Source organism: Nansenia antarctica (genome assembly GCF_963989245.1).
Source record: "Nansenia antarctica genome assembly, chromosome: 5".
Lineage (NCBI taxonomy): Eukaryota > Metazoa > Chordata > Actinopteri > Argentiniformes > Microstomatidae > Nansenia > Nansenia antarctica.
The window spans coordinates 9,005,425-9,033,351 of NC_137690.1; the positions used below are offsets into that span (position 1 = coordinate 9,005,425).

A 27,927-nucleotide genomic window follows, 5' to 3' on the forward strand; every position below is an offset into this window, starting at 1 on the left:
TTATAAGGTTCTATCTCCATTTTTGGTCAAAATTGAGTTTTTTTTACATAATCTGAACCATTAGGTGTTTATTAATGCCTGTGTGGTGTTATTTTTTAAAATGTTGACATTTTTTGAGTTAGTAATTCATAAAATACAAAGGTTCCATCTCACAAAACATAATGGAATGTAAAAACGTTGACGCTCAATATCTCTGAACTGCCCTAAACGGAGATAGAACCTTATCATTCTAAGCTCACGAATTCACTCGAATTGTTTGTTAATGTGATTTGTGTGTGCACGTTCTGTTTGTCTGAAGATGGATGTGGATATGAAGTGCGCCGGGGGTGATGGTAGTAGCACCCCCCGAAGAAAGATGGATTCGGTTGTTGGGTCTGGATTCGAAGGGACAATGGAGGTGGTACCTTTGGAAATGTACGACTCTGCCAGGGCGAAGATAGACGCCAACCTACGGTGGCTGTTCGCCAAAGCCTACGGCATTGGTAAGTTATTTCACGCTTTTGCACACACACACACACACACACACACACCCCCCGCACATACATACACACACACACACACACACACACACACACACACACACACACACTCACACTCACACTCACACTCACAATACACACACACACACAGACACACACACACACACACACACACACACACACACACACACACACACACACACACACACACACACACACACACACACACACACACCTTGTTGTTGCACACCGGCGTTGTGGCTCTCAGAGTACCAACATTTTCCTATGGGCCTACAGTTATGTATGCTCATTGTAGCTCGTTTTTTGCCTTGTAGAGAAGCAGCCTGACATTTCACTTAAGAGTTTTTTTTGACAAGGTTTGTCAGTAGGGGACACCGTCACTAGTAGTCACCGGTATGCTTCTTTTTTTTATTTTTTACTTGGACTAGAAAGTGCGAATCAGCTGTGTTTGTGCCCCGTCTTCAGGCCTAGCAGGCCCAAATGTTGTTGTTGGACGGGACCCATGTGTGCTCCTCCATGCCAGAGGCGGTTGATGAGCAGTGTTTGGAGCTGGTCTAGCTGGTGGGAGAGGAGCCCGACAGAATGAAATTATTATTTTCAAATGAAAATACAGTTGATTGATTGTATGTATGTGTGTATGTGTGTATGTGTGTATGTGTGTATGTGTGTGTGTGTGTGGACTGTGGACCTACATCATTCACTTGGCAAGTGAAGCACCTTCCTACTGACACAGCAGATTCTGCCGTTCTGTGTTTGTGCAGTGGCCTTTACCAGCACAGTGAGACAGGACTCACAGGAGGCCGACAAGACACGACAGGATATATTGGTTAGACAGTCGTCAGGGCCTGGAAAATGTCACAGTAAAATATTAGTCTCCCTCACACTCCCTATCAACATCGTCATCATCAGTTAGCTACTGCCCAGTGTAGCCCTGTTGTGTCGGAGGCTGGAGCAAGGCAACAATATCGTGAGAAGCGTGCTGATCTGTTGTGCAGTTACTTTTACTTTTACCTAAGCTTAAGGTGTCAGCAGTCGTCCTCTCCTCGGTAGTTATCCTAAACGTACTCATTGTAATTGTAATTAATCTACATGTAATTGATGGATACTGAATGTAGGCCTTCTTCACGCTTTCACATAGTGCGTCTCAACAAGCATTGTCAGTCCATACATCCAGTCCATATACAGGTGTCTTTGAAATAGCAATCAGCTCAGCATGTTGTTTTTGAGGGCATTCAGGTCCATGCAGAATACATGCAAAGACCATGCGGAAATATCCAAGGGCTTTCACAAGTCGAGGAAACCGGTCATGTGTGAGACCGTTGACCTAATTTCACTCAGAATGCACTTGCACTGGGCCTATGAATTTTTAATTGCTAAACACACAGCCACGCCAATAGCGTAGGCCATCGGTCCGTGTCGTCATCTGGAAGAACATCACAGTGATCCATAACATGCATTCATTTCTTCTTTTTTATTGCCTTTTGGATACGCAGGCCTGTTTGTCTTTGTATAGTGTGTGTCGAGTGAGTTGTTGTGTCTAGTCTACATGTTGGCTACTGGAACTGCTGAACCCTCAACTAACCTTTAACTCGAGGGATCCAAGTTTTGTACAGCAGTCACCTTTATTAGTACTACTATTTGGGCCATTTTTTGTAGGCCTAGCTTAGTATAACATAGGCTGTCTGCCCAGTGCCCATTCCATTTTTGGAGACATTATTATCGTGATTCAATGATGTCACTCAAGACTCAACAAGCCTGCAGTAGTACACACACACACACACACACACACACACACACACACACACACACACACACACACACACACACACACACAGTGAACAATTGATCAAAGCTCAAGGCATAGTTAATAAGGGTTGGGCTGTACAGTCGGCCGTATGGACGGAGTGTCCCTCTCCCTCCCTTTTTTTTCTCCTCAACGTTTTCCTGCTCTCTGTGCTCCGGTGTATATCCCTGGTCATTGGTTCCAGAACCTCAGAGCCAGGCAATGCAGTCTCCTAATTGGCTTGTCTTGCTGATGACGAATGTTGCTGGCTGCCTCTCGTCTCTCAACTGAGGGAGGAATCTCCCTGCTGCCAGTCATCTGCTCTCAGGGGCCCTAACGATGCAGGTTGAGACAGAGCAGAGACAAGCTCCCGCAGCTGCACGGTAGCGTCTCATAGAAGACCGTACATCTACTGCTGCTTGTCGACTGTAGATGAGCTCGGGGAAGACGAGAGGCTGTTTGATTATGGAGGGAAACATGTATACAGTAGGCTAGTAGCCAGAAGCTTTGGTGGCCTTGGGGACTGTCCTCAGCTGCAGCAGTAATTGTTTTCCCCCTTGAGGACTGCATGTATTAGCTCTATTTGCTTATCACCATCAGTGCCTCGATGCTTTGTTTGGTTTTAGTGGAGTATAGGCCTAGTGGTCATGCTACACAGACGAGGCTGACCTAGCCTTATACAATGACTTCTGGCAGGCATCAGCGTTAAACAAAACAGCCTCTCCCACTCCACTCAGATGTATCAGGGAAGGAGTAGGTGTGTTTATGTGTGTGTGCGTTCTTGTGTGAACTGTCGTGTGTGTGTGTGTGTGTGTGTGTGTGAGAGAGAGAGTGTGCTTGCATGGAGGTCAGGATGGGTATGTGACTATGTGTGTCTGTGTCTGTCTGTGTGTCTTTCTGTGTATGTGTGTGCGCCAGGCCCGCCTCCTCTTATGAGTGCCAGGCAGAATGGGCACCCGTTGGGGCATGCTGGTGCTGCTGCCCTCCTCCAGTCTGCTGTGGATGATGGTAACTGTAGGATCATCCATGATCCCCAACCACAGTACTGTCCTCCTGGCAACAACAACACAGGGGGGGTGTCGCCCAGACCCAGGCCTGCTCACGGCCCTATCCCCGTCCCAGCAGTTGAATATATCAGCCCCGCTGTAGTGGTGGTGGTAGGAGGAGGAGGAGGGGGGGGTGGGGGGGGGGGCAGCTGCTGCCACACAGCATCAGGCTCTCTGGAGGGAAGTCAAACGTGAAGACCCGCCTGCCCCCAGCCAGACGCCTTTTGTTTTCACACAATCAGGGTCTCTGTTGTAATGCGTACACACGGCTCTCCAGGAATTACCCCTCTGTTATTCTCATATACAATCACAGGCTTATTGTCATGTACGGTTACGCTTGATATTGTTCTGAGGCTTCTTTTTTGTAAAGACACGTAATTTCCATGCAAATTACAAACGAAATGACATTAATGACATAATGACATAATGATGTTATACACTGTGAAACTATCCAAGCACAGGCTTGCTATCGTTCGGTTGCACTCAGTGTTTACTTTGTATTTCATACACACACACACACACACACACACACACACACACACACATTACTCCAGGAATCGCAGACCGTAACGTTCCTCTGGTACACACACACACAGTCATGCTGTGTTATGATCATCTCCTAGCATATTGTTCAACTCAACCGTCGTTCCATGAGCAGATTTTCTGCTGTGCTTCCTATTATTGAGGTATAATCAGTATCCATCTATCTGCTGGATTATTGACTGACTCTCTTAAGCAGCAGTGGAGGGAGAGTCCTCCCTCCCCGCCTGCCTGCGTGTCTTCCTTTTTGTGTAGATGGGAGAATGCTGACGACGAGTGATTCCCTTGTTCAAGCCATCAGTCACAGTAGCACTAGGAACATAGAGGTGTGGAGTAGCAGGCTGCTTTGGAGCCCAACAGACACACCTGAAATAGACATGTCTGAATCATGGAATCGGGTTATTGTTTTGCCCCGGTGTCCTAACGTCACCACACCTTTCGGAGACCGGTGGTTCTCCATGTGACGCCCCTGCTCCCTAACCGTTTGAATTCTAGGCTAGAGGGATTTGTATATTTGTTTTCAATCAAGGCCAGGGTTTAGTGCATCACCTGATATAGGCCTATGCAAAATGTCAGAGTAGGACTTAGCTGTTACAGGTGTGTGTGTGTGTGTGTGTGTGTGTGTGTGTGTGTGTGTGTGTGTTCCTTTGTGGTTATGGTTACAGAGCAGAAAGAGAGTGCCGGCTGGCACACCATGCTGTTGTCACCTGAGAACACGGCTCTGGTATGAGCCAGGAGGACGCTGTATCTGTTTGAGTGTACCCCTGAGTACACCCCTGAGACACGGAGACGACTGTAGCTATATTTACCCAGAGTCAAGTGAACCCTGCGCAGAACACATATTTACACTGTATGCCGTCGCCTTTGTCACATTCCTTTTGATTGCTGAAACCTCAACTCTTCCCTATTCCCTGCACTGGAACAGACCTACATATGCTTAGAAAAGAAGGAGTTTGGAGTGTGAGTCATGTTGGAGAAGTTGAATCTCTCTATCAGCAAGGTTTTTATTGATTTATTTTATAGAAAGTAGGCCTAAGTGTGGCTCAGCCAGTAGAGCCGGCCTCTAATGATCGCAAGGTCGGCAGGTTGGCGGTTCAAACCCCGGCTGGGCACGTGTCGAAGTGTCCTTGAGCGAGGCACTGAACCCCTAATTGCTCCAGGGTCTCCTTCTATGGCTCTGACCCCTTACCTAGAGCATAAAACACATTTCGTTGTACTCTGTGTGCAATGACAAAGGTTGAACCTTCTTCTTCTTCTTCTAATGCCCTCTTCTCTCTCTGCCTTCCCGTCCTCCAGACCACATCCCCGAGGACCTGCGGGACCCCTTCTACACGGACCAGTATGACCAGGAGCACATCAAGCCCCCCGTCATCCACCTGCTGCTGTCCTGCGAGCTCTACTGCCGCGTGTGCGCCCTCATCCTCAAGACGGAGCAGGCCGCCTCTCTGCAGTCCCACATGTCCGTCATCCAGGCGCTCTCCCGCAAGGGCATCTACGTCATGGAGAGTGACGACACGCCCGTCACCGAGGGCGACCTCGCCTGTGTGCCCATCAAAATGGTGAGTGGGGCAGGCGTTGGTGGGTCGGTGGCTGGAGGGAGGGAGGGACGGAGGGAGGGAGGGATGGATGCAGGGTTTTCCCCAAAGAATGTAAGAAGGGCACTGACTGCACCATCTTGTCGACTTTTTTTTCCTCTTTGTAAACATCTCAGAGCAGACGGATCGATCTATAGGCAGACGGACAGACAGAGGGTGTAGTGGACTGTGTACTCTGCACACAAACACCAAAGTACTCTGCCAGTAGCTACATCAATCAAGCCCAAAAAAGCACAAATGTTCCATGGCCTCTTTTTTATCTGTTCTTTCGTTTGTTTTTCTGTTTATTGATGCTAGATGGCCTTTAGCTGGATAGGTTCTCGAGGCATTCTTTCCTGGGCCGATTGGTTCTTTTGGGATAATTCAGACTGATGTGTATTGACCTTTAATTGGGAGGGAGGGAGAGTGAGCAGGTAGGCAGGGCTGCCAGTCAGTAGTATCACTGTCTCTTCCTGCTGTAGATGTCTTATCTTTGTGGATTTAACCAGTGAAAGTGGCCATTGTTCCCACTATCAACCACGGCATCTCACTGCAGGACTCTGAAGCATTGGCATGTCTTATCATGCTACACTACTGGGCAGGTCTGGAAAACATGACCTTTAAACCTGAGCTAGAGAGATCCTGTAGGTTAGAGGTCTGGGGGGGGGGGGGGGGGGGTCCCTCATGAAGCCTTGTGTCATCATCACCAGGTCAACTTGATTTTGGTGTGTGCCGTTGTTTGACCTATTAAAACTGGTTCCTGACTATGTGGTTTCCTTATCGCTTGCTACCTTTCAGTATCCAAATAGGTGGGAGGGGTTTTACTGTGACCCTTGCCCATATAAAGACATAGACATAGCTCGGGTGATACTGGATAACATCATCAAAAGGGTTTGTGATGTCTTCTGGTTTCTTTGCATCACTGCTCCAATGTGAGTTGATAGTGACAATGAGTTGATGTCCTCTGTGGCTCAGGTGAATTAGAGTCCGAATCGTTTATTACATCAAGTACACGAGCAACATTCTTTGGCTTTGGTTCCTCAACATTGGCATTGCAGCATTCAGATACAAAATCACAATAAAACTAAGTAAAGTGAATAAGTAAAATAAGTTGGCCTAATCCTACAGTAATAAAGTAATAGAGTGATGGTTTTACAGTGCCTTCAATAGTGCAAAAATGCTGTGCAAAGCACAATGATAGGAAATGCAATATAATACAGTACGGGAGTTAAGTAGTCCAGTGGTATTCAAGTAATCCAGTTAGTGTGCAAGTAGGTGTAATAATGTGATATGTTCATTTTTGTAGTGGGGTTGGCAGGCAGTCTTTTTGTTTTCTTCCAGTGTGTTTCTCTAAGAGGCTGATTGCTTGGGGGGAAATAGCTGTTTGACAACCTCTGGGTTTTAGCCCCAAGGCTTCAGTAACGTTTTCCAGACGGCAATAGCTCAAACAGTTTCTGATTGGGGTGGCTGGGGTCCCTAATAATCCTGAGGGCCCTTCTGATACACCGGTCCTTGTACGTGTCCCGGATGGAGGGAAGCTCACATCCACTGATCTTCTCAGCTGTCCGCACTACCCGTTGCAGCGTTTTGCGATTTTGTGCAGCGCAGCTCCCCTACCAGGCAGTGATGCATCCCGTCAGGATGCTCTCAGTTGTGCCTCTGAAGAAGGCCCCTAGGATCTTAAGCCCTAAGCGGAACTTTTTCAGCCGCCTGAGATGAAAGAGGCGATGTTGCGGTTTTTTCACCCCCTGGTTCGTATGTTCTTCCCAGGTGAGGTCGTTGGTGATGTGAAGCCCCAGGAGTTGATAGAGCATTGCGCTAACAACGCTTTGGTTGTGGGTTCGATTCCCGCTGGGACCATATATACTGAAAAATGTATGCAGTACTATGCACTGAAAGTTGCTTTGGATAAAAGCATCAGCTAAATGGCATATATTAGGCTATATATTATTATTATAGTTGCACTTGATACGTGTGTTTTCTGATCAACCGGCGCTGGAGGTAGAGCCGCCGTCTAATGATCGCAAGGTTGGCTGATCGGCGGTTCGACCCCCGCCTGGCCACATGTCGAAGTGTTCTCGGGCAAGACACTGAACCCCAAATTGCTGGCTGTGAGCGGGCAGTGAGCGGGCCGGCGCCTTGCATGGTAGCTTGCCGCCAGTGGTGTGTGAATGTGTGTGTGAATGGGTGAATGAGAGGCCGTTGTAAAGCGCTTTGGATAAAGGCGCTATATAAGTGCAGTCCATTTACCATTTGATCAAGCTTGTTTTCCGTGCAGACACGGGATGGATAAAAGGCACAGGTGTTGAATAATGTTGGAATAATAAACAACATAGTGGTTTTCGATCAGCCCTCTGCTCTGTCCCCTCTGACTGACGCTAGGACCGGTGATTATAGAGACGGACATCGACCATCTGTGCTGGCTGCTCTAGCCTACTTTTTCCATCTTTGTCTGGCCTGTTTGGAAAAGTTGTTGAGGGTATGTGAGGCAAAGTATTGATTGGTTTGGGTTTACTTTCTACATTCTCTGCTAGCATCCCTAGCTTACTGCACAGAGCCTATAGGCGACTAGTTCTCGTCAAGCAGAGCTTGTCCTTTGTGATGAGTATTTCTGTGACTGATGGTGATGATAAGGTTCGCCAGATTGTTCCCTGTTGGGCCTGTGTCCGCCAGGGGAAACTGAGTGTTATGACACACGTCCTGCTGACATGTCATTGTGTATCAGTGCAGGAAATGGGGGGGGCGGGGGGGCGCTTGGGGGTCTTGATCCACTCTGTGATGGCTGTTTTTACAGCTTAGCTTTTACACAGGCTAGCCAACGCACCCCAAAAACTACAGACTTTCATCTGGAATCAACAGCGCTCCATGCCATTGCTCCGAGCACATTGAATTAAAGAGAACATTACTCCAGTCCTCTCTCCATTTCACTGAGAGCACTTACAGTAAGCTACGCCGCCACTCTGGAACAGTTCAAATGTTCTACCCCGCCGCTGCCATGGTAACCAGCTTCTTGCTCTAGGAGGCTTCTGCTGGCTGACTAGTCAAGGATGTGTCTGGGACCGTTGACAAGGGGCTGGCTGGCATATAATCCGGGCAGGCCTGTATGTAATCAGCCAGTATAAATGCTTAGAAAGTCTGCAATCCTTTTGAAAGTGCTTAGCTTTGGTAGACTTTATAAGAGATGAGAACCCCGCCCCCACCCTGGTTGCTGACTTGGCAAGGCGTTTCTATGGCAACGCCCATGTTCTATCTGTGTGCATGTGTGTGAATGCGTGTGCGTGTGCGTGCGTGCGTGCGTGCGTGCGTGTGTGTGTGTGTGTGTGTGTGTGTGTGTGAGAGAGAGAGAGAGAGAGAGAGAGAATGAGAGAGAGTACCTGCAGACAGCTAAGCCTCTTGTCTGTGCTGCTGCCTAAAGAGAAGAGATGGGGAGCAGCTGGGGCTTGTAAAAAACCAGCAGTGTTCTCTCTCCTGGGTCAGACAGGTTTGGTGTGTGTGTGTGTGTGTGTGTGTGTGTGTGTGTGTGTGTGTCTGTGTGTGTTTGAGAGAGACGGGGAAGAGCGAGAGCTTAAGGCAATATAACAACACTACCAGATACTCTCCCGGGGTCCGTCGATACAGGCTCTGTCTGAAGGTTACGTGTGTGTTAGGAAGAGATGAAATACGCCCCTACGTCAGACGACTCAGTCCATTGTCTGTTTTCACGTCCTATTGTTCATCTCTCTCTCCCTTTGACTCTGGGGCGTAACACTGGCTGTTGGAACAGCCTCTTCTTGAACCACAGCAATCAGAGCAAAACATTAACACCCATGCCAAATGTGGAACAATTTTGATTTTGTAATTGGTGGAATCTAGATCTTACTAGCCACTTTGGTAGGTAGCCAACAAAGGTTTACGAATAATATGCTTCAATTAAACAACCAAAATTGGTGACTGACTTCTGCACATTTCACTCACGCTTTTCCTGACTTTCAAACACACTCTTGTTCTTTGACTTAATAATAATGCGTTAAAATAAAGCATTCAACTAAAATTCAACCACGCGCTGCAGCAGAGATGGCGACTTACAAGTGACTGCGGAGATGGAAAACATGGTGCAGGGGAAAACATTTAGACACAGGGATGTATAGATGTGAGACATTTGTTTTATTCCCTCATCCCTAGTTGCCAGGTTGAAGCATGCTTTCTGTGTCTGTATGTATGTATGTATGTATGTGTGTGTGTGTGTGTGTGTGTGGGTGGGTGGGTGTGGGTGGGTGGGTGGGTGTGTGTGAGGGTTGCGCAACGATCGTACAACATTGGCTGTGTCCATATAGGTCTGTGCTGCTGTGAATAGCTCCCCTCGGCTCTAGGAGCTAATCCTGATTTGTCCTCTATTACCCCCCCCCAATAGGATTACTGTGTGTCAGGCAGAGCACGGGGCTGTGTGTGTGTGTGGATGGAGGGGTGGGGCAGAGGAGTACTAGAGCTGTGGTGCCTCGTCCATAGCACATCTAACTAGGATTTTTGTAGTAATTTCAGTGGATTACCGTCCGGCTAGTCACTCAGACCAGCTAGACAATGGAGCTAGCAGCCCGATCACACACCCTGTGTGTGCTGTGTGTGCAAAAAGACAATTTCCCCCTCAGAGATCAATAAAAAATATCTTATCTTTTATCTGAAAAGGCTGGGCCGACAGGACAGTCCTTTGGTGTTTTGATTTGATATCCCATAGCTCAGTGTTGAAGTCCTAATCGACTAGGCGCACACTGTCCATGCATACAATGTTGTGGTTTAATTTCATTCATTTGGAGTGCTGTCTGTTTTCTATGAAATCCTAATCTACCCATAGATAATGAAAATTAGGTCAGCAAATAAAACATCTTTGAAGGGATCATATTTTTCTTTATATATATACATTCATATTTCATGGACTGAGCACCCCTCTAGCGGTCCGACTGAAATTGCAAACTCAGAATTCAGAGTGCCAGCACTTTTCGGCATCCTAATCTACCATCTCTGTCCCCGTGACAGAGGAACGGGGGGGGTGAGTGTTCAGGCTGATGTGAGGAACTGTGGGCATGGGTGGAGGAAGTGAGGGCAAAGATGGAAGTCAGGGCATGTTGAGAGAGGGGATTCCCTTTCCCTCCTGTCTCCTGCCTTTCATATTGTATTGGGATACCATCATGGTTTTGGGTACGGTGTGGGTGTGGGTGTGTGAGTGGATGTTTGTGTGTGTGGGTGGGTGGGATGGGTGGGTGGGTTGATGATCGTTCTGATAGCGCTGCTGGGTCAAGAGTTGAAGAAGAGACAAAAGACCAGGATGTTATTTCGAGCTGCGTAATTGTTGTATACGCTGCGGACTGATACCATCATCATTATCCCTCTGAATGAGTCTGTCCTCAGCTCTCAACTGTCCTTCCTTCTCTTGTTGTGTAGAGCAGATTAGCAAACCGATGAAGGGCTTTGGAGGACAATTAACATGGTTGGTGTGACTTGAGTTTGTTGATGATGATGATGATGATGATGATGTCTGTTCTGTTTCTGTACCACTACCCACCCCTCTATCTTGTCCAGACTGCCTAGAATTCAGGGGTCCCCAAACTACGGCCCGCGGGCCGAACACGGCCCACCCCCACACTTGGACCGGCCCTTTGAACAACGTCGCCCCCACACACTCTCAACAATGCCAGAAACATATTTTGAAAATTAAACTTTAAATATATGTTTTAATCATATCATATCTGTATTTTATATTAAAGGTTGGCTTTCAAATTAAAATTTCCCTTAGTTATAAACTATTTTCATTAATAACATTATTAGTTAGTTTCACCCGCCCACAGAATGCGGATCTATAGCAGGTGCACGCTAGGGATGGACGGTTTTTCGGTTAAACCGAAAACCGGGGTTTATAAAAATAGAAACGGTTTTTTATCAAAACCGTCTGAAACCGGATTTTATTTTATTTATTTATTTATTTTGTTTGTTATGTTGTTCAAAGAATAAAACTGGAACATGTCACATGTTTGTCGTGTGTGAAAATAACAATGATACAGTCTGAATCTGCCGCGCAATGAGTGAGAGGTTTGGTCAGTTGTGAAGAATAATTGAGGATTAATATCTAATTGGGATTATATTTAAGGGTAACGAATCACTCTATGGGAAAGATAGTTGCCTTCAGTTATTGGTAGATAGGAAAGGTTTTTTACAATTAGTCGCTTACATTTAATAAGATAATTTTCGCTGCTCTCTGTAAAGCGCATTGGGTCACTTTTGTGAGAAATGCGCTATAGAAATAAAATGTGATTTGATTTGATATCAATCAATCAAACTTTATTTATGTTCTATAGCACAAATCATGCATTGAATGTAACTCCAAGTGCAGTATTTACTAAACCACAATATAATAAAACAAGAGCTATACGGATCAAGAGTGTTGTGAAGGCGCTACTGAAAGTGATGACAGAACGCATGTCTCAGAAGATACGCGGTCACTTAGTGACGCAAAGGTAGTTCTGTATTTATCTCTATCTGTATTAGTACATTTATTTTGAAAGCTCTATTTTGACAGCTCTACCATGGGCACTTTTATTTTGATGGGGCATTCTTTGTTGATTGACTTACGACAGTTCAGGACGAGTCAGTCTCGCGGCATGTGGTTTTTATGAAAAGCTTTAAGCATGTTCACTGCATAATTCTAAGTCTAATATTTCAGTGATTATTGAGCAGTATTCAAATATTTCAATACATTGAGCAGCAGCTGAAACTTTGTCTAAGAACCAAGATATTGAGAAAGCAGTTCATTCAATGAAGACGCTGTTCCAAGAGATGATCTTCCGTGCAGGCGTGCACCCTGGATCAGCGGAGCTGGTGTGTTAAGTGTTCATGTGTTTTTCATGTATGGTGTAGCTTACAAAAGTCTGCCTTTCCACTTATATTTGTGAAACTAAGTAGCCTAAATGTGTTGCGACTGTGCTTACGGTGTTTTAATGGTGTTCGACATGAGTGTATTGTAGCAGTAGGGCTCAATTATTTGAAATTGTCGCTCTCTTTTCGCGGTTTTAGTCTTTGACGGTTTTTCGGTTTCAATAATTGAAAACCGTCCATCCCTAGTGCACGCGAGCTAGAACGAAAATTCAGAGAAATGAAAAATGGCCAAACGGTTGGTAAAGAGAAAAGTTGATTCAGAATGCAGGGGATTTAACCAACAGTGCACAAGTGATTATTATTGTTAAATGCAAAGAAGTTTGTCAATAAATGTATGAATGTGATCGCGGAGGAGGTGTGTCCCGCGGCACCAGATGAATTGAAACAATGGGGGATAGATAATGTAGCTGCAGGAGAAAACAAAATAATTTGTTCATGATCTGTGTCAAGCAGGGTTTTTCCTGCATAGAGAATTATGAGGCGGCTGCCTCCGTCATATTTTAGCCGTCTTCAGCTCTCAACAAAACTCTGAAGGTCGTATTTTCTACAAGCGTTTCTGTCATTTCTAACTGCAATAGCGGCACTGCGCCGACGTGGTGGCGGGGGCGCTGTTTCACAAATAAGTTAGCTTTCGTGTTTGCTAGCGAAATAGCTGATAGTTGATGTTGACTGCTCAAGGAGAATACATATTTGAAAGTACAGAATGCCTGAGAGCCTTATATTGCATTATATTACATTACATTTTGAATGGTCATCTGGTGCCTGAGTATTGTGTTTTCCTTTACATAAATAATGACATTTCCACCATAAATTGATGCAGAAAGGGCACAAATTGCATCTAAATTCACCAAAATGCAAGAAATGAAATGTTTGATGCTCGTTTAAGGACCCCCAGACAGCCCTGCTTCATGGGTCCCCCCGTGTATGATGAGGGTCCTCCCTCATGTATCAGACTGTAAAACTGATTATATTTCATTGACATATCACTATAGGTATAAATTCGATCCAAATTCAACTGTTTAGACTTTGTTTGCATCCACCAGTGCTCGCCTCCATTTCACTCCGTTCCATATTATTTTATGTTAGAGACCGACCCAGGCCCCCCATCACAGAAAGGAAAAATGATGTGGCCCTCACAGAAAAAAGTTTGGGGACCCCTGGCCTAGATGATTGACGCCCTGACGATGGTTTACCTTTTTTAAAGGTTGTTGTCTGATCTGGTCTGTATCCCTCTCCTCCTTCCTCCCCTATACAGAGTTCCCACATGCCCATGATCGACGCCCTGATGATGGCCTACACGGTGGAGATGATCAGCATAGAGAAGGTGGTGGCCTGCGTCAAACGCTTCTCCACATTCAGCGCCTCAAAGGAGCTGCCCTTTGACCTGGAGGACGCCATGGTCTTCTGGATCAACAAGGTGACAGACAGCACACATACATGTATAGTACACACACACACACACACACACACACACACACACAACTAGGTTATGTGTGGTCATGCCCATATCAGTATGCTGTGAGGCAGTTTTGTTTGCTTGCTTGAGGCTCCTATGAGTCTGCTACTCTGAGAGGCCAGGGGATTGTGGAGTACTGATTTGCGCATACACACACACACACACACACACACACACACTGGTGACTCACTAACAGGCTTGTATTACAGTCGTCCATCAGTGGCTGCAGGCCTCAGACATTCAGAGGCCCTGACGCAGTGTACATTATTCACTGCTGTCTCACGGTGTGTGTGTGTGTGTGTGTGTGTGTGAGTGAGACGCAGCAATTCAGTACAGCCTTTGTTCTGTTTCGCTGCTTAGATGTTTACTGAACCACTTTCACTGTGTCTTAATAGCGTGCATAAAACAAAGGGTTGCACAGCTGAGGAAAGACCGAAACCTATTCAGTCATCAATCGTACACAGACCTGAGAGGGGAACACTATGGGGCAAGAGAAGCCATTCCATCAGTCCTGCTCTCTCTGAGAGGGGTTCAGACGAAGGGGAGAACACGACAAGGAGGTGTACTGTGTACCGGGGGGTCTCCTGAGGACCCAGAATGAACCCTTTTGTCTTCTTCCGACAGGTGAACATGAAGATGAGGGAGATCACAGAGAGGGAGCTCAAAGTCAAGCCGCACCCACTCGAGTCCCCCGGCCACCAGAAGGTACAGTAAGGCTGGAGCCGGATGGCCCCTCTTGTTGACACTCCCACAGAGAGAGAACCAGGAAACTGGAACACCGGAGCCAAAATGGCCGGTGATGTCCTCGGACTACGTCCGCCCCTGTGGGACACATTTATTTTTCACTCTTGTTAAAAACAGAGACCTAGTTCAAGACTGCAGCAGGGTCCAATATGTGTAACAGTACAAAGCTCTCTCTCTCTCCAACGTCGAGGTTGAAACCGATCTGACTTCTGTATTCTTAACCCAGAAGCCGATCAATCAATCCTCTGTGTGACCTGACCTCTGACCTATTGACCTTTCTGCTCCTATTCCTAACTGTCCCCCTCCCCCCTCCCTTCCCCTCTCCCTGCTCTCTGGATAGTCACCCTCCAAATGGTATTGGAAACTAGTACCTGTAAGTTGGCTGCTAGTCCCAACACCACCTCTCCTCCTCCTCCCACTCCTCCCACTGCACGCATAGTTCTGTGTCGATGTGTGCTCTCTCTCTCACACCTTCGTGGCTCATCCAAGCTCATTCTGTGCTGCTCGTAGCCAGTCGAGTCTAAACGGTCTGAGAAGGCTGCTGTTTTATTTTCATTTTGGATTGAGAATGTCACACTGTGTTGTCAGGTGGTTTTTGGATATTGGGTGAAACAATTTCTTTTTTTTTGCCTTTTCATTTCAAGCCCCTGTGCACTGTCCAGCTGTGTGAGTGCGCGTGTGTGTGTGTGTGTGTGTGTGTGTGAGTGAGTGAGTGAGTGTGTGTGTGACTGTGTCTCCATTGCTAAGCCCTTGCTTTTCCTTCCTCTGCTCATGTGCTGAGATATCAGCGCCACCCTGGCCCACCCCTGCCCACCCTCTCACAGTCACCCTCTGCCACCTAAACCTCTCCTCCTCCTGGTCTCTCACCCTCCCACGCTGTCTCTGCTGTGCCCATGGTCTCTCTGTCTGTCTCTCTCTCTCTCTCTCTCTCTCTCTTACGGTGTGTCTCTCTCAGTCTGACGTGATGCACGCCCTGGCCCATTGCATGTTGGACCCAGAGGAGGAGTTCTCCACAGTGGTACAGTACCTACTCCTCCAGACGTAGACTCCATGTCTCTCTCTCTCTCTCCGTCCCTAGTGTCTGCAGAGTTAGATGCCTCTGTTAAGTTTCTTACCCTTGTAGAATCATCTTCTCCCCCAATAGTATAGATCCAACATTAGTGTGTGTGGTGTCATGGTGGAGGGTATTCGTTAGCTTGACATTCTCTCTGTTTTTGTGGCCTGTGTGCAAACTTGTTTTATGCAAAACAATTGATTGGGTTGTTTATTATAGCTCCAGTTAACGGTTATAGCAGTATAATCCCTCATCTTTGTCATGACCTAATCCTTGGTTAGATTCATGTTTCGTGCGGTTAGGTGAGAGTCTATGAAGGCTATTAAGCGTTTTATCACAGCAGCAGGGGGGGGTGAGTGGCTTTCTCTACCCCAACACAGTTACCAGAAGTGGGCCAATGACTCCCACATGTCCCTCTCAGTGTGCCAGTGGCCTGGTTCGACTGTGGTGGCGCATCATTCCCAGAGAGGCCCGAGTGTGGCTGACAGACCAGGAGCGCTGATATCTCCGTGACACTGCTCAACATAGGACACCACCCCACTTCACCTCACCCCCCCCACCCTTCTCTAAGCTAAACACTGGGGCTGGTTCATGAGTGGAACGTCGGTGCCTGAACGAAAATGACCAGATAGAAAATGTATTGTCTAGACCAGACCCTGAGTGTCTTTGTAGAGAAGGATGACTCTATTCATTACATTTCTATCTGCGGTTTCCTAAACGTTGCACCCCATGGAACAAGCACCCCCCCCAGTCTGTTTTTGGTTTTGTTTATGGCTGTTCTTTGTTAACTTCTCCCTCTCGCCCCCTGGCGGTCAGGTGCGGTATCGCAGGGAGCACGCCTCGGGACGCCAGCTGCCCTTCTTCCCCCTGTTGGAGGACCTGATGAGGGACGTGTGTGACGGGGCGGCGCTGCTCACCGTGGTCCACTACTACTGCCCCGACCTCATGAAGCTCGACGGTAATAAACACACACACACACACACACACACAACCCTCTCACACAGCTAAATCTGGGACTTCATCATTCAAATCAAAACATTCCTGCTGTTTTCTGACCTCAGAAAAAAATCTATAATCCTTTTTCTTTTATCTCACCATCATAATCCTATTTTCATGTTGTATTTATTGCATTGTACACATTTGGCCAGTGTGCTCTGTTGGATGCACAGTGCCCGGAACGTTCGGTGACATTTCTAAGCAGTTGACCTTTTTGTATCTCCCATCGTCAGATGTCTGCCTGAAGGAGGTCACCTCCATAGCGGACAGTCTGTACAACATCCACCTGCTCAAGGAGTTCTCCAGCGAGTATCTCAACAAGAGCTTCTACCTGACCATGGAAGACATGCTTTATTCTCCGCTCGTGCTCAAGGTAAGGGCATACGAGAGCCTAGTCGTCGTTGGTGATATGTGTCTCTATGAGTTCTCTGACTATAACCTCTGACAATGATCTATCTGTGCAGCACAATGTGATGGTCTTCATCGCTGAGCTCTTCTGGTGGTTTGAGACGGTCAAGCCTGATTTTGTCCAGCCCAGGGACCTCCAGGAGTTGAAGGACGGTGAGGAGGAGTTGTACGGATGTGTTAATTTAATTAATTAAATTTTTGCCATTTAGCAGACGCTTTTATCCAAAGCGACTTACAATTATGAATTACAGGGACATTCCCCCTGGAGTAACTGAGGGCTAAGTGCCTTACCCAAGGGCACACTAGTAGTGGTGTGGCTTCAGGCGGGATTTGAACTCACAACCTTCCGATCCCAAGTCCAACTCACTATCCACTAGACCACCACTACCCTGTTCTCAAGTGAAAGCCATGGATGTGTTATTTGATCTCTTATGAGCTGGGCGAATGGACCTACAAAGCTGTTGAACCTGCATAACAAGGAAGGGATCAAATGACTCAACCTGAGATTAATTACAAAAGAAATGTGTCACTCTTTCCGCATGCGTGTTCTAGAACATAATGTGTCGCTCAGCTGGTGTGTCAAGTGCCTCATCCCCTCATTACTGCCGTTTTAAAGGTTAATTTGTTTAGCCTAATCCTTGTGACGTTTCTGTCGATATTTTTACATGTATGAGAATGATCTCTATCTCAATAACACACAGTCTGACATATAAAAACAAATATATTGTTTTACCGTAACAAAAGACAGCTTAAACAACAAGGAAAAGAACAATTCCAGTTTTGGATACGATTATTATAGTTAGTATTTGAGATCCGCCTTCAGATTACTCGCTCGTTTTTTTGATTGACATCTCTACCCTCCTCTCACAGCCCGAGCAATGTCTCTGCCCAAGTCTTCCCGCCCCACGGTCCCCATCTCCAACGCCACCAAGCGCAGCTTCCTGGTCAGCCCTGGCGTTACAGAGGCCTCTCTCATGGTCCAGAGCAGCCCTGAAGTCTGTAACAGGTACTTCCTGCACCCTGAAGAGTCTGACCCTCTGTAAGTCTTTCCTCTCGCTCTCCACCTCATCTCATCCACCTGTTTCTCTTCCCCAGAGCCACGCAGGGCTGTAGACAAAAGCCCATTTTGTTGTTGTGTTAGCTGATATCTCTCATTGACCGTCTTCATGTGTCCCCAAATCTCCTCTCACTCATTTGCTGGGCTCCCACTTTAACCCTTAGCTCTGAGCGTTATGGTTATGAACTTAAGTACATTACGAAATGCATCTAAGCTTATAGCATTAACTCCTTGCATGGCTATGCTGTGCGTGCGTGCGTGCGTGTGTGTGTGTGTGTGTGTGTGTGTGAGTGTGTACACATGTGTGTACACGTGTGTGCGTTGGTCTGTGTGTGTGTGTGCGCATGTGTGTGGGAGGTTCAGAGATTATCTGATGGTATTAAAGGGATAGATAGACTCAGGCTGTCATACCCACTGACAGCCTATTCATCTGTAGCGTGGGCAGTTGTCATGACAACCTGATGTTGATACTGATGTGACTGTTGATACTACTACTGTTTGCTTGATGTCTGTTGGCCTTGATCTCTGTTTTGTACAACGTCAAAAGAGCTACCTCACTTACACTGATTTATAATTCAAGCGGTGGAAAAAAAGTCTCAGTAAAGTATCTCGTTCCCAATCTGCTATTAGACCAGTTTACAGTGGGTTGAGAGAATGTGGGTCAGGTCATCTACTTTACTAAAGGTGTTAGTGTGCTAATCCTTAAACTGTCTGGGTACAGAGACCTGCGAAATTAATTCAGGCAACCCAGAAAGAATGAAGGAAAAAAAAAAAAAATTCTGTGGGATTGTGTGGATTCCAATTGTGTAATGTGTGTATGTGTGTGTGTGTGTTTCTCAGCAGTAAAGGTGGCCCTGCCTTCAGCCCCTCCCACCCTCTCCTTCCTCTGAGGCAGAGACAGCAGCAGCAGAAGCAACAGCAGCAGCAAGGAGACGACCCCTCAGGTACTGAAGACCACAGTTCTCATCTACCACTGAAAACGCACCGCAACAGGCGTTCACATCTCTCTTTATGTTTGTTCCTCTTACGATGATACGGTTGTGGCACCCGCTCTTATATATTGTGTGATGTAACCGTGTGTTTGCGGTCCCTGGTTGATCTTGCTTTTGTGTGTCATATGACCAGGCCTCAGGAACCGCTCCAACTCCCTGACCCAGTCGGAGGCGCCGCCGCGAGCTTCTGTGGTGGCCTGGCCTGAGAAGAGGCAGAGGTACGGACAGTCCTCACTACTGGCTCTACTAGGGGTGTGAACGTGTACACAAGTACTGGTACCTGCCGGGACTCGTAATCGATTATGATATAATCAGTTAAATCCCTACTCAACCCCTTTGGAAAAAAAAAAAACGAGAGAGGGAAATCACAGGCTTTGTCTAAGCCTTGTGTGGCTCAACTTCGACCTAGTAGATGAGGGAGAAAGTGAAATTGCGAAAGAAAAATTCTCTCCTCAGCTGTGAGAGGTCAAGAGGAAGGGTTTGGTTCACTCACTCACTCACACACAGCACTGTGCTGGAGGAGTGAGGGAGAGAGAGAGAGATCTGCTCTTTTTAGTTTTTTCATTGTTATGGAAGATCCTTTGCCAAGATAGCACTAGTTACCTAGGTAAAAAAAATACTAGCTTCCTAGCTATTTCTGCTAGCTTTCTAGTTTATTTCTAGTTTATTTTTTCAGGATTCCTAACCTTTATCTTATCATTCAAATGGTTCAGTAGTTTACTTTCTGCCCAGTGTCTAATGTCGGTCGGTCACGTCCCAGATATATATTTATGTGTCGTGTCTCTCTTTTTAGGCCGATGTCTCAGCTGAACCCTTACGCCTTCCACTCGGCCGCCGACAGTGACGCTGACATCGCCTCGGGGGACAGCGTGAGCCTGGCGCGCTCCATCAGTAAGGACAGCCTGGCCTCCAACGTGGTCAGCATCACACCTAAGCACCACGGTCTCCCTCCGGCCCAGGCCCCCGGCCCCCGCAGGGTTAACGGCCACGGCCTGCTGGAGCACGTTAACATGGAGGACGAGGAGGAGGAGGAGGAGCTGGTGGCAGTGATGAGGACTGAGGCGCCCGCCCTCCCCAACCCGGGGGAGGGGACGCAGCCCAACGCCACCGCCGAGCCCGCCAAGCCCTCAGAGTCCAAACCCGATAGCTTTTACTTAGAACCACTGATGCCTGCGGTGTTAAAACCGGCGAAAGAGAAGTCTGTATGCGTGAATAAGGACGAGGAGAGCGGGGAGGTGCGCTCGCGGGGAGCCGTCGGCTGTAGAGGCGGGTCAACCGCAGCGGCGGCCAGGAGGAAAGCCCCCACCGTCGTAAACCGGACCTTCACCCCCACCTCGAGCGGGGAGTTTGACCTGTCTACCGAGGCCTCTCCGGCGGGGAACCCCCAGGGTCAGGCAGCCTTCAGGCCCCTGGTCACCAGCAGCGTGGACCCCTCCTCCACCGAGCCGGCCGGGAGCTTCTACCTCCACTCCTCCTTTGACACCGAAGACCAGAAGCAGCCCGTCAGCCAGGAACGGGAACCCGAGCTGGACGAGGCGGACGAGGAAGCGCTGGACGAGGCCCTCACCACCAAGGACCCGGCTCGGCCCGGGAAAGCCTTCGACGGGGGGGAGGAAGACGAGGAAGAGGAGTCGGCCAAGCTGCGGGAGGACATGAACGTGAAGGAGCACGGCGACAAGGACAAGGACGCGGTGGCGGACGACGGCGGCGGCAGCGGCCGCTCCAGCCCCTGCCTCAGCACGCAGTCCCAGGCCAGCAGCCTGGCCAGCGGCAGCGTGCGCATGACCAGCTTCGCCGAGCGCAAGGCCCAGCAGCGCTTCGGCAGCAACCACGACCTGCGCTGCTCCAGCGCCTCCAGCTCCCAGAGGACCACGCCGGACGGCTCCGAGTGCGGCGGCGGCCCCCTGCCCCTGGCCTCCTCCTGGAGACTGAAGAGGGACCAGAGCCCCTCCTCGCCGGGCGGCGGGGGGCGCGGCGGAGGCGACGGCGTGAACATGCTGGCCTCGGAGCTGGTGCAGCTCCACATGCAGCTGGAGGAGAAGCGGCGGGCCATCGAGCACCAGAAGAAGAAGATGGAGGCGCTGTCGGCGCGGCAGAGGCAGAAGCTGGGCAAGGCGGCCTTCCTGCACATCGTCAAGAAGGGCAAGAGCGACACCCTGCCCCCCAGCCACCCGCTCAAGCCCGACTACCACTCCAAAGAGGAGCTCAACGGGGGAAGCTCGAAGGACGACTCGTGCGCCGACGCGCTGAGGGCCGCCAAAGAGGCGGAGTCCGCCACCCCATCCCCACAGGGTGCCTTAGAGAGCGTGGACCGGAAGGGAAGCGGCGGCCTGGCGTTAGAAGACGACCTGGATCTGAACGAGTGTAACCGCTCCATCGAGCTGCTCAACGACGCCATCGGGAGCATCCAGCAGCAGATGATGCAGCTGTCCGTCCAGCAGGACCTCCTGATGAAACAGAATGTACAGTCCGCCTCCCCCGGCGCCCCGCCGCCCTCCGCGGCTAACGACAAGACCAACGAATCCAAGGTCCGCGCCGCCGTTCACTTCGTGGAGCCCATCTCCAACACCGCGGGTAGCGCCCCTGTCCGGAAACCCCCCAAGCTGAGCTCGGCCAGAGGCCCCAGGACCAAGCCCTCGGAGCTGAAGCTGGCTAAGGACCACGGCAGGATGGGCCTCAGGGCCATCACCCCCACCCAGAGCGTGGAGACCCTGCCCCACCTGAGGCAGTTCCCCGGGGGCAGGTCCCCTAGGGTGGAGCACCCGGGCACCCACAGCCCCAGAACCCCGTCATCGGCAGGAGAGACGATCGTCGGGCAGGACAAGCCGCCCGGCAGCCACCTCAGAAGCGCCACGTTCCGGCTGCACGACGAGGCGAACCTGCGCGTGCCGGCCCGTATCGACCCGTTCGCGGCCAGCGCCGCCCCCGAAGTGTCCTTTGACGAGTGCCTGTCCAGTACCCTGAAGGAGGGAGAGCTGAACTCCTCGGACGGCTCGGGGAAGGAGAACGTGCCCTCGGAGGACGTGTCCCGGAGCAAGGCCCACCTGATCGAGGTGGACCTGTCCAACCTGACGGAGGACGGGGAGGAGCGGCGTGAGGACAGCCAGGACGGCGACGGGGAACAGAAGTCTGGGCTGGGCTTCTTCTTCAAGGTACTGTGTGTCTGTGTATCTTTGTCTGTGTCTGTGTCTGTGTCTGTGTCTGTGTGGAAAGCTGTTAATTAATCATCAAATAATGTTGTATAAAAGTAATTGGGAGGAACGATGCGAGTAAGTGTGTTGTGTGGCGGTGCAGGACGAGCAGAAGGCGGAGGACGAGCTGGCCAAGAAGCGAGCCGTGTTCCTCCTGAGACAGCAGAAGAAGGCTGAAGAGGCGCGGCTCCGCAAGCACCAGCTAGAGGCCGAGACGGAGCTCAAACGGGACGAGGCCAGGTAAACCTGCGCCCCCATGGTCTCGCCTAGTAGCCATACCTCCAAAGAAATCACATTGTTTTCACACTGCCTTTGGAGATCTGGAGCATTTTGAATCCACCGATCTGGCTCGGATCGAAGTGGAGAGGCAATGGGAGAGCAAGGCCGTCGCTCGTTTCGAACGGGTTACTTTCCGCCCCTTTGTTTAGCTACTTCCTGCAAAGGATTCCCCCAGGCTTTCTGAACTAGAGAAACCTGGTCTCAGTGAGGTTCCATTCCCCAAAACCTTTCAAAAATACTACTCTTGTCCAGTAGATGATGTGGCTGTTTCCCCCGAACACAGATTAAGCTAAATCCTAGAGAACCTCGATTGAAGAGTCTTAAGTCTTTAGTCTAAGACTAGGCTTATTCTGTATCTTGGAAACAGACCCATAAAGACACTTCTCACAGAGATTGGAGCACTGGCACTAGTCCAGCACAATTACACCATCACCTCCCCCACTATAGCACTCGTCCAAGAACACATGATTATGTAAAAGGAATGGTATCTTCAAACATCAACACTTCATTGCATCAGAATCAGATTTTTTTATTTTTATTGCCAACTATATTCACACATACAGGAAATGTACTTGGTGTGCATAAGATAACAACTACAATATATTAAAAACCAACAGTGCTCCAACACTTTTCACATCAAACCTTGAACCACATCTCTTGAACCACATCTCTTGAACCACATCTCTTGAACCAAAAGACTTGCCAGGTTTCTCTTCAGCCTTGTGTTGTCAGTCTTCAGAGGTGGCTCTTTGTTGTGACACTGTGTTCTTGTTTTGCGGCAGGCAGAAGGCTGAGGAGGACCGGCTGAAGAAGGAGGAGGAGAAGACCAGGAGGGAGCTGATCAAGCAGGAGTACCTGAGGAGGAAGCAACAGGAGCTGCTGGAGGAGCAGGGCCTGGGGAAGCCCAAGCCCAAGCCCCCCACTCCCAAGCCCACTCCCAAGCCCACCCCCAAGGCCAAGAGACAAACCAGACCCAAATCTCTGTTCAGGGAGCCCGAGTCCTCCAGCGACACCGTCTCCAAGTGCTCTTCTTCCACCCGTAAGAACCGTCCGGCCGCTGTCTGGTGTTCCCCAAAGCCTATGAGTCAGGGGATCAGGGGAGGCTGGTGGAGGTCGCCGGGGAAATTGTAATGCATGGAATGAGGAGAGGGATTAAACACACGTGTGTGATTCCTTATTCCATCCCGTGCATTACAATGAGACCCATTTCTTTACAATGAATTCGATTTCTACCTGCACCAAGCCTCCCCTGCTACCAATGCTAGGGTAGCTATTAATCTCCCTAAAAGCATTGCATTAGAGGTATATGGATTGGAAATGTTTTTCCACAGATTCCCTAACTACAGTCCTTATGCAGAGCAATTCGATTGACTTTTTCGATAGCCATGCATTTCTTGCGTGAGGGAGTGTATGAGTGCACCAAGCAGTGTGCGTGATACAAAGATGGCCTTCTCTGTTCCTCTGTAGCTGACAACCTGAGCCAGCAGTCTGGCTCCAGTCTGTCCCTGGCCACCGAGGCAGACAGCGTCCACTCTGGAGGGGCGGGCTCCCACCGGTAACAAGCTCAAATCCTTTCGTGTGTGTGTGTGTGTACGTGTGTGTACGTGTGTGTACGTGTGTGTACGTGTACGTGTACGTGTACGTACGTGTACGTGTGTGTGTGTGTGTGTGTGTGTGTGTGTGTGTGTCTGTGGTGTACTGTGTAGTGAGTGTGTGTTTCGTATTTCCTTTGTACACCGTTAGTTTTGCTCACGTCTGTGTTCTCTCTGACTGTCTCCTGCCAGGGGCGAGTCTGTGGAGTCGTTCCCAGGCCTGAGTCGGAACGCCAGCCAGAACACTGACAGAGACTGGGACAACGGCTCCACTGCTTCTTCCATCACCTCCATGGCAGAATACACAGGTGTCTACATACGCAATCAGTGCCTTTACTACAGACTGAAAGTTATGCAGTTAAAATAATGACCTTATTGGTACCAGAACACAATTTAATTTAAGATTAAGATTGATTCCATCAAATTATATGAATCCCTCTATCTCCCAGTTTCCTGTACAGTTTCTCTACTGTAAAAAATTTAAATTAAAGAATCTTCTTTGATTATGACTGCTAATGGCCCCTGGCCCAAGCAGAGATGACCTTTTCGTGTGTTAACTGATAGATGATTCACTTACAACAAATACATTTGTCTAAGTAAGTCGCTTTGGATAAAGGTGTCTTTGGCCAAATGCCAAAATGTAAATCTAAATGTCAAATAACGTTCAATATGCTACAAATAAACATCACGCGGCAGTGTTCCTTGTTGTATCTCAGTATGTGGTGGTTTGAATGCTAATGCTAAGCCCTGTCCTCTGTATATTGTCCATCAGGGCCCAAGCTGTTCAAGGAGCCCAGCTCCAAGTCCAACAAGCCAATCATCCACAACGCTATCGCCCACTGCTGCCTGGCCGGGAAGGTCAACGAGCCCCAGAAGAACAACATCCTGGAGGTTCGCTAGCATCTTACTGTCAATCAATCTCACTTTTGTCAAGTCTCATCAACGAAATGGAGGATCCATGATTGTTTTAGTTGATCCATTTGATCTATTTTTCTGTCTAAGGAGTTTGTTGGTCCAGAGAGTGTGGTAGAGCCTCTGTCCTATTTGTCCATTTTTAACTGTGCTGATTTTAGTAAAAACCTCAAGCAGTGAAAATTAGCTCAGCAGCATCCAGGTCAGATTTAGTGGGTCAGAGAAATTTGGCGCATTATTGATGATAAACTCCCATGTCTATTTACAGTTCCTTCAGTCCCAATGCAAATACATTTGCATTGGGTTAAGTGCGAGCCTTCACAACAGCCTCGAGCCATCTCATTTTATCCACAGTTGACTGTGTTGATAATATACAGTATGTCTGTGGCCTGGGGTGGTCCGGTGGTCTAGCACCGCGGTCTACAGTGCACACATATGCCCATGTCGGCATGGGATCGAATCTGGCCCATGCCCTGCTGACATGCCCTCTCTCCCTTCACTGTATCTGTCCAATAAAATGAAAAATATGAGTGGGACTGCCCCACTCAGAAAACGTACTTTTTTTTTTTTTAATAATACAGTATGTCATGTTTATAATCAATCCCCTGTCACCTCCCTCACCCTCACCCTCAGGAGCTGGAGAAGTGTGACTCCAACCACCTGATGATCCTGTTCCGCGACGCCGGCTGCCAGTTCCGGGCGCTCTACTCCTTCTTCCCCGACACGGAGGAGATCCACAAGCTCACCGGCACGGGCCCCAAGAGCATCAGCAAGAAAATGGTCGACAAGATGTACAAGTACAGCTCCGACCGCAAGCAGTTCACCGTCATCCCTGCCAAGACCGTGTCTGTGAGCATCGACGCCATCACCATCCACAACCACCTGTGGCAGGCCAAGAGACCCACTGTGCCAAAGAAGGTGGGAAAATAACCTGGCGGAGAGGAATGTCCCTCCTCCAACCCCAACCCGCTTGGGTTTCTCTCCCTTAACCCAACCTCCTCTCCTGGATAGACTGCATTGATGTCCACAGCCATGAACCCCCTCCCCCTCGTCCCCACAACCACCACCACCACCACCACCCTCCCCTCTCTCATCCACCCAGGAGAAACCACACTTATGGACATGTGGTCCCTTGTAGGTGGGACTGAGACAGGGACATGCAGAGTTGTGGGTCTCGGTTGGATGGATGGATGGATGGATACATCTGTGGGCCTGATGCCCGGCTGTGAGTCAGGTCATCAGAGACGACTAGGACATCCTCTGGGATCTCAATGTGATCTGTTCAGGGTATCGATTCGGTTCTTGTTTTTGTACGACCTCGAGCATGTGGCATTTTTTTCATGTGGTGGATTTCTTTTACTTGAAGTATTTATCGGTTGGTGATGGTGATTTGTTGAGAGCTCAGCTGCAGCATATACACCTCCCCCCCCAACCCTCTCTTTTGGACGGAAGTGTAGGTTCTTCTCCTTTCTAGGGGAGCTGGATGTTCTCTCCGCTGCAGAATATATAGCCTACTGTGGGACCAGCTTTCATCCCGTTAGGAGTCACAGTCTGCTGCACCAGTCTCCAGATAACTAGCAGACAACCATCGCCAACTTTGCCTCACCAGTTTCTCTCTCTTTCTTCCTGTCCCTCTCTCCAAACCTGCTGCTCTGAACTGTCTCCTGTCTCTGGGACTCTCCCGGGCATCTGTTGGCCTTCACGCATCGTGGTACTATCGTCTATTTATTCAACCGCTTTTAACCGCAGCCGCTAGCACTGGTGTGTGTGTGTATAGAATTACGATGGTCGTTTTAAATACTTCTTCTACTCGCCTTTTAACCCCCTTTGCGGAGAGGGGTGATGGGGACGAATGATAGGCTTTGGTACAAAATGTCATGATGCTTATTTGTTTTTCCTTTGTTTATATGTTGTTTTATTTGTTTTTAATTGAGCAGTGTGGTTACTGTGGTCTAGAGTATCCAAGCTGATGTTATTTGTTCATAACATGAATCTCTGATGTTTAGAGCTAGTCGTGTTTCTCCACCGGGCACTCTTATGTCCTGTATTCACGATGCACACATGATCATGTTTCAAAGGCTTCTATCATGCAATGTACTCCCCCCCCCCCCTCCCCCCCATCCCACACCATGAGTGACGTCGCCTACCCAGCTTTCCCAGAGAGCTGCATGCTCTTGTTCTGAAGAGTGTGTGTGCGCTGTATCCGGGTTGAATGACAGTATTTAATATATTCATAATAGGTTACTCTGTGGGGACTGTTCGTCTAATTATTTACCGACATTAAAGAGCATTCCTGAAAGGTGTCAACAAACACTGCCACATTATCTCTCTCTCTGTCTCTCTCGCTCTCACTCTGTCTCTCTCTCACTCTCTCTCTCTCTTTCTCTTGTTTATGTCCAAGTGCTTTCTAGAAAACCGTATGTTGGCCTCAAGAACAACCGTAAGTGTTGCACGTGCACTTTACTCGCTGATAACATTCAACTATAATGTGCATACTAAACTGGTTGAAAACAAACGATGATGGTATAGTTTTAAAAACGAACCGCTGTGCGTTCCAAACGGAGAAATAACCTTCTTTAACGTAACCAAACACTACCATTTTACACTGACCAGTAAACTAAAGGGCCTCCATCTATACTACTGCTGTCTCCAAAAACACGTAGAATACTTGATTATAATTTGCTGCATTTGGTTTATTTTTTGATAGATCTTTGTACATTTTGTGTGTTTTGTTTACTAAACGATTGTATTGGCATTGATCACCATTTTTTGTTACACTAGTGTAATTTTCATCCTTGTTCATTTGACCATTTTGTTTGATGTCATCCCAAATATTTATTTTAAAAGGAAGCACTGAAACTGAATACATTTTACAAGTTAATAAAACACATTTTCATCTT

The 27,927-nt window shown here is 48.4% G+C and overlaps 1 protein-coding gene across 1 annotated transcript; it reads left to right on the forward strand.

Moving 5' to 3' along the window:
* Nucleotides 1-298: 298 nt before the first annotated feature.
* On the forward strand, nucleotides 299-27,924 carry camsap1b (calmodulin regulated spectrin-associated protein 1b; the record flags this gene model as incomplete). The annotated part of the gene is made up of 18 exons (XM_080530775.1): nucleotides 299-482; nucleotides 5,166-5,428; nucleotides 13,602-13,763; nucleotides 14,427-14,507; nucleotides 15,502-15,564; nucleotides 16,417-16,558; nucleotides 16,830-16,969; nucleotides 17,061-17,157; nucleotides 17,875-18,043; nucleotides 18,902-19,005; nucleotides 19,187-19,271; nucleotides 19,847-22,205; nucleotides 22,348-22,484; nucleotides 23,306-23,562; nucleotides 23,991-24,078; nucleotides 24,308-24,423; nucleotides 24,888-25,006; nucleotides 25,661-27,924. The coding sequence occupies 18 exons, from the start codon at nucleotides 299-301 to the stop codon at nucleotides 25,955-25,957; spliced, it is 4,863 nt and encodes a 1,620-aa protein (XP_080386901.1). The 3' UTR covers nucleotides 25,958-27,924.
* Between the last annotated feature and the right edge of the window lie 3 nt (nucleotides 27,925-27,927).